Raw genomic sequence first — 6,511 nt, forward strand, 5'->3', positions numbered from 1 at the left:
CTTCGGGAACCTCTGTGCCCCCGGTACTTCTGGGACCCAGACCATGGGCAGTTAGCACAGGTCCCCTGCTGACCTTTCCTGGGGATCTCCATGAGGAGAGAGAATTATATGACCCATGGAGGGATGATACTTCTGAGTCGTCCTCCGATGTCTCCAAGGATGTCCTCTCGGAACAGTCTACCCCAGAGGAACAGCGCCGGTCTCCTCCAGAGAACTTGACCTTTGCCGCTTTAATCCGCACCATGGTGGAGTCTATTCCATTTCACCTCCTCATGGAAGAGGATGCTAGGCACCACATGCTGGAGATGCTCCACAGTTCGTGGATGCACCGAAGGAGGTGATAGCTGTTCCCGTGCATGAAATCTTCAAGGAGTTGCTCCTGTGTATTTAGGAACATTCTGTTTCCGTGTCCTCCAGTAAACAGGCTGACACAGTCTACCTCGTTCAGAAGTTCTTTGGGTTTGAATGGCACCAACTCCTCCACCAGTCAGTGGTAGTGGAATTCGCCCTCAAAAAAGGTGAAGCGGTCTCGAACTCATCCGTCCGCGCCTCCAGGCCGGGACCATAGGGAATGGGATGTGCTGTGTAGGAAAGTGTTCCGGGGGCAACATTAATAGCCCGTATTGCCTCCTACCCGTTATATATGGCCCAATACTCCCAGAACCTCTGGAAGAAGGTTCAAGAATTGGCGGAACGCCTTCCTTAACAGCAGCAGGATACGTTCCTAACAATTGACCAGCAAGGCTTCGAGGTTAGCACGAGGTGCGTTCATCAAGTGCAGCTCTCAACAGGGAGCGCTTCGGTCTCTGTGCTTAACCATTCAGGTGTTTGGAGTCTCTTGGATTCATCATCAACTACCCAAAATCCCATCTGACTCCGTCCCTGTGCCTGGATTTCATCAGTGCCCACCTGAACACGGCAGAGGGCAAGGCCTATTTCCCTTGCAACCGAGCGGTGAGCTTGGTGCATCGGAGCCCATGGGTCACATGCTCCGCCTTCTGGGCCACATGGCCATGGTCCATGTCACTCCCTTTGCCCGCTTAACACGTGCAGTGAACACTTCGGTCCCAGTGGCAGCAAGCCTCTCAGGACCTCAGTGTGTGTGTGTGTCATCCCACCGCTCCAGATTTTCTTGTCCTGGTGGGAGGGACTAACTAATCTGGAGCAGGGAGTTCTTTTTCACTCCCCTTCCTTCCAAGTTGTGTCTTCACCACTGATGCATCCACATTGGGGTGGGATACCCATGTAGAAGGGCTCCACATCTAGGGCTTGTGGTCAGCTCAGGAGGCTCAGTACCAGATCAGTTTTCTGGAGCTCCAAGTGATATGTTACAGCCTGTGGGTGTTCTGGGACCGCTTGGTGTCCAAATTGGTCCTCATCCAGACTGAATGAGGTAGCGATATGGTACATCAAACAGGGAGCCATGGGATCATTCCTCTTGTGCCAGGGGGTGGTTCAGATTTGGTCCTGGGCTCGCTCTCAGAACATGTTACTTCGAGCCGTGAATCTAGCGGGGACGGAGAATGTAGTGGCAGACCAGCTCAGTCGGGCTTTTCGGCCCCAGCAAGTGGTCTCTGGACCCAGTGGTGGCGAACATGGTCGTCCATCTGTGGGGAACCCCAGCCATGGATCTGTTTTCCTCCCCCTGTAACAAGGTGGAGTCCTTTTGCTCCCTCTACCAGGAGAATGGCAAACCAGCCTCGGATGCCTTTGCCCACCATTGGGGCAAGGGGCTTCTGTATGCATATCCTCCGCTTCCACTGGTGCTTAAGATGCTCCAGCAGGACACTGGAACCATGATCCTCATAGTCCCCTGTTGGCTGCATCAGGTTTGGCTCTCACTCCTGCAGGACCTCTCTGTCTGGAACCCGATCAGTGTGGGCACCTCCCTGACCCTAATCACACAGGATCAGGGAAGGATACGTCATCTAAACCTCAGGGTGTTATCTCTGACAGCCTAGATGTTGAAAGGCTAGTCTTGCAGTCCCTGTCTCTGTCTGACAATCTCCCCCAGGTTCTGGTTGCCTCCAGGAAGCCTTCAACTAGAAAGTCATACAGCCTGAAGTGGAAGAGATTTAACGTATGGTGTGAGCAGCATCGATTGAATCAGTTTACCTGCTTCAACCCAAAGCTCTTGGACTATCTATTGCACCTGTCAGAAGCTGGTTTAAAGACCAATTCGGTCAGAGTGCATCTCAGTGCCATTGGGGCATATCATCATGGAATGAATGGTACGCACATCTCAGTGGAACCACTGGTTGGGTGGTTCATGTGTGGTCTGCTTCAACTGAAGCCCTCTGCCTGTGTCCTGTGTCCTTAATGTGGTCTTGGCTCACCTCATGAAGGACCCTTTTGAGCTTTTGCTCACATGTAACCTGAAATATCTGACCTGGAAGGTCGTAGTCTTGGATGCGGTTACCTCAGTGCTTCGGGTCAGCTAACTTCAGCCATTGGTGATGTACCCGCCTTATACAAAGTTCTTTCACAATGGGGTGGTTCTCCGTACTCGTAGGTTCTTGCCTAAGGTGGTGTCAGTCTGTCGTCTTGCCTACCTTCTTTCCGAGACCTCATTCGTATCCAGGCAAACGGGACTTGCATACTTTGGATTGTAAGAGAGCCCTGGCGTTCTACTTGGAGAGCACAGTGGGCCATAGACGGTCCATACAACTCTTCATCTCGTTTGATAAGAACAGAATGGGAGTTGTTGTGGCCAAGCGCACTATATCTACCTGGCTATTGGACTGCATCTCGTTCTGCTATGCGCGAGCGGGATTTCAGCTTGAGGGCCATGTTAAGGCTCACTCCATCCGGGCCATGGCAACTTCAGTGGCTAACTTGCGTGAAGTTCCTGTGGTGGAGATCTGCAGAGCTGCAACGAGTTCTGTTCGTATGTTCGCATCTCGCTATTGCTTGGACAGAGATGGCTTCCAGGATAGTAGCTTCGGCCAGTCTGTTCTCCATAACCTTTTTGGGTCAAAACCCAACTCTTTAGCCTAGGGCCCTGTTTTTTGGGTTCACGCTGTCTTCCTCTTACCAACAGCACCTAAGTTGTTGTGCCCGTTGGCACCTGTTTGGTGTCTGTTGGTTCGCTCCGTTCGGAAGCAGCCTGCAGCTAGGTATTCACACAATTGTGAGGACTACCATCTTGCTTGTCCTAGGAGAAAGCAGAGTTGCTTACCTGTACCAGGTGTTCTCCTAGGACAGCAGGTTGTTAGTCCTCATGAAACCCGCCCGCCACCCCATGGAGTTGGGTTTCCTTTTAAGTTTATTTTATTTTTGTAATTCTCTGTAATGAGACTGAAGGCATGCTCAGAGTGTCTGTCAAAGTTTCTAGAACGTTGAAGGTTTTCCATGCCGGGCTCCATCTGATGATGTCACCCATGTACGAGGACTAACAATCCTGCTGTCCTAGGAGAACACCTGCTACAGGTAAGCAACTCTGCTAAACCAGGGTTTCCCAAACCTGTCCTGAGGACCCCACAGCCAGTCAGGTTTTCAGGATATGCACAATGAATATGCATGAGATACATTTACATACACTGAGTCTCCATGATATAGACACTTATTTCATGCACATTGTGGATATCCTGAAAACCTGACTGGCTGTGGGGTCCTCAGGACAGGATTGGGCATCTCTGCCCGAAACACTTTTCTGAGCAGACTGGAGGGACATTTTGATGTTTGTTACTATGACACAGTGTATGATCATTTGTGCAATCACGACTTTGGTTTTTATTCTTAGTTAGTTTGGGCATATTTCTATAATTTCACGATGAAGGTGTAAAGTATGTTATGTAAATCAGTGAGAAGCTCCTACTTTAATGCATTTTGATTTTTTTAGGCAGCAGATGTGAGAAGTGTACAAGTGTGAAGACTTTTTTTTTTTTTTTTTGCAAGGCATTGTGGAAATGGCTGTCTTCTTTAACCTTCACATTGTATTTACATTTTGATCTGGTGACTCTGTCTTGAGTAATGTTTGTATTGTGCTCTGATCCCACAGTAATGTGTGTGGCTGGAATAGGCTTGGTGGTGGTATTCTTCAGCTGGCTGTTGTCTATCTTCAGATCCAAGTACCATGGATATCCGTACAGGTATGGTAATGTCTGCTTTGGATTGTACAATTGCATCTCATTAAGTTAGATGCAACTAAATTGAGAGGAAACGGGATGTCTCAGTTTGTACATTTAATGATAGCCGAGGCGAATTTCTCCATTTCCCCCAGTTTTCCCTTGAAGGTTGTGCCAGATAAACCATAATCTGCCTGCTTATTCATGGCTGCTATGTCTGAACCCATCAGCCCTTTTTTTTGGGCCTGACTGAATTCTCCTGACACCTTGACCCCCTACTGTCATTCACTGATGAGCACTGCTTGCTGGAAAGCATGAGCTTGGTTGTAGAGGTCCGCTGCCGCGCGCATCTTATAAAATCCGGGGTCGGTGCGTGCAAGGGGGTGCACACGTGCACCTTGCGCGCACCGAGCCCTAGGGGAGCCCCGATGGCTTTCCCCGTTCCCTCCAAGGCCGCTCCGAAATTGAAGTGGCCTTGGAGGGAACTCTTTTTTTTTTTTTTTTTTTTTTTTTGATCCACCACCTCGTTTCGTAGAGTTACGCCTGCTGGCTTGCTGCCGGCTCGCCAGGCCCCGACACAGGCTGCTGTCGGGGCACTCGGCCCCGCCCCTGGACCACCCCTTTTTTTGCGCGACCCGGGGCTTGCACGCACCGCCGAGCCTATGCAAAATAGGCTCGGCACGTGCAGGGGTAGGTTTTCGGGGGCCACACTCGTATCTTACGCGAGTAACCCTTTGAAAATCTACCCCAGTGGGAATAGGTCTGTAGAGACCTGGAATCAATTTTCAGGGTTTTAGTTCCTGCATCCCCTCCCACCCTCACTATAGCCATACCGTCTGCTGGAATAGGCAGGAGGAAAGATTACTTCAATGGGAATGCTAATCACAAGGTGTGTTTGATGTCCTTGAAGAGGAAATAGCCAGAAAAGGTGACACTGAAAAGCAAACTTGGCTTAAGTGAAAGATTTTATGCTGCTTTTTCTTTTTTTTCCCCCTAGCTTTCTGCTAAGTTAAATAAAATTCCATAGGCGCATGGAATGAAGCAGCATAACCCTGAAGAGCTACCTACGAAGATCCTGAAGAGCCGAATCTTTAGGGTTCCATGCTACCTCTGTTCAAAACAATTGAGAGAACTGTTTTTAAGAAACATTGAACCAAAGAAGATACGCAGTGCCTTATCAGAACAGCAAGCAATGTTTCCGCCAAGCCTTTTTTACTTACGGTGATAAACTTTCAGTGGCACTTTCATTTTTTTTTTGTCTTGGGAGTAGTTCAAGCTCTCGTTGTCCTATGTTGCATTAATTAGAAACGGCATTTAAAAGTGCTTGGATGATAGGTTTGACTCTCCCACTGAATTTAATAGGAGACTCTGGAAGTCCATATAGAAAATTCCCACCTAACTCTCACTGGCCACCGAATGTCACAGTTGCACACGATAACCTAATATGCTGACATTTTCCATGGGAAAGGAGGAGTAGTGTAGTGGGAGCACAAGGCTAGGGAACTAGATGTTGGTAATCTGCTTCCCTTTAGATGTCCTGTATCTTGAGAGCTAACGTGGATACAACCAGTGATGGCTGTGTGCAAATGATACTTATTCAGAAGTGCCTCAAACTCTAAAGACTACTGAAAACTCTGGGTAGTTGTAAAATATTTTGTACCAATGCTGGCAATCTGAAACCAATTTGCCTGTTTGTGTCTGAATGTGTTTCCAAGGGAGCTCAGGAGGTGATGTGTTCTGGGTACAGGCCATCCTTCCTTCCTAATTTGACTGACTTTGGAGTAGCTCTGAAGGTTTCGTCTGCTTTGCATGTCTGCATCAGTGGGATCCCCTGTGAGATGAATCGTCATCCTGTGGGAAGGGGGAATTAGAAGCACTGTACTTTCTAGTACTGTCCCAGCCATAAGTAAAGTCCTAGCCTCTGTTGACTTGAGACCCTGGGTATGAAAATGGAGATGCTAATGTAACTGGATGCCTTTCTTCGGCAGGCTGGCGTTTGACTTTTTTTTTTTTTTTCTTTTAACATATTTCAGATTCCAGAGTCACATTCTCTGTGCTGCTGCAGTGCAGTAGAAATGTGCTCTTTGATTTAAAAAATAAAATGGTAAAAAAAAGTTAAGCTGGAATTGTGATAAAAGCAAAAGTAATGGATACTCTTCAGTCTTTGTTTGCATCTACTATACAATTTGAATTTGTTTAATTAGAATTGAATATTCTGTATCAGTAGATGAAGTATTGATGTTTCTTTTTATGCAAGTTTGTAAAGTTTACTTACATCAAAAGTGCCTTAACTGCACCATTTTTTAGTTCTTGGCTGAAGGTCTTGAGTTGAGCATCTTTTGTTGCGATGCACTTTTGTATGGTACAGAAATAATCTATCCTAATGGCATGGATCATCAAAAGATTGAATGTGGAACATTTTCAATAAAACCTTTTACACTGTT

General features: G+C 47.6%; 1 protein-coding gene across 1 annotated transcript in view; it reads left to right on the forward strand.

Annotated features, from left to right (window-relative positions):
• The window catches only part of LOC115094520 (magnesium transporter protein 1), a 35,436-nt gene extending 28,925 nt beyond the window's left edge, over nucleotides 1–6,511 (forward strand). The window contains exons 9-10 of the mRNA XM_029607649.1: nucleotides 4,001–4,091; nucleotides 5,065–6,511. Of these exons, the coding sequence (XP_029463509.1) occupies nucleotides 4,001–4,091; nucleotides 5,065–5,080 (107 nt within the window). The 3' untranslated portion in view covers nucleotides 5,081–6,511. The remainder of the gene's footprint in view (nucleotides 1–4,000; nucleotides 4,092–5,064) is intronic.

Source organism: Rhinatrema bivittatum, chromosome 6 (genome assembly GCF_901001135.1).
Source record: "Rhinatrema bivittatum chromosome 6, aRhiBiv1.1, whole genome shotgun sequence".
NCBI classification, from domain to species: Eukaryota; Metazoa; Chordata; class Amphibia; order Gymnophiona; family Rhinatrematidae; genus Rhinatrema; species Rhinatrema bivittatum.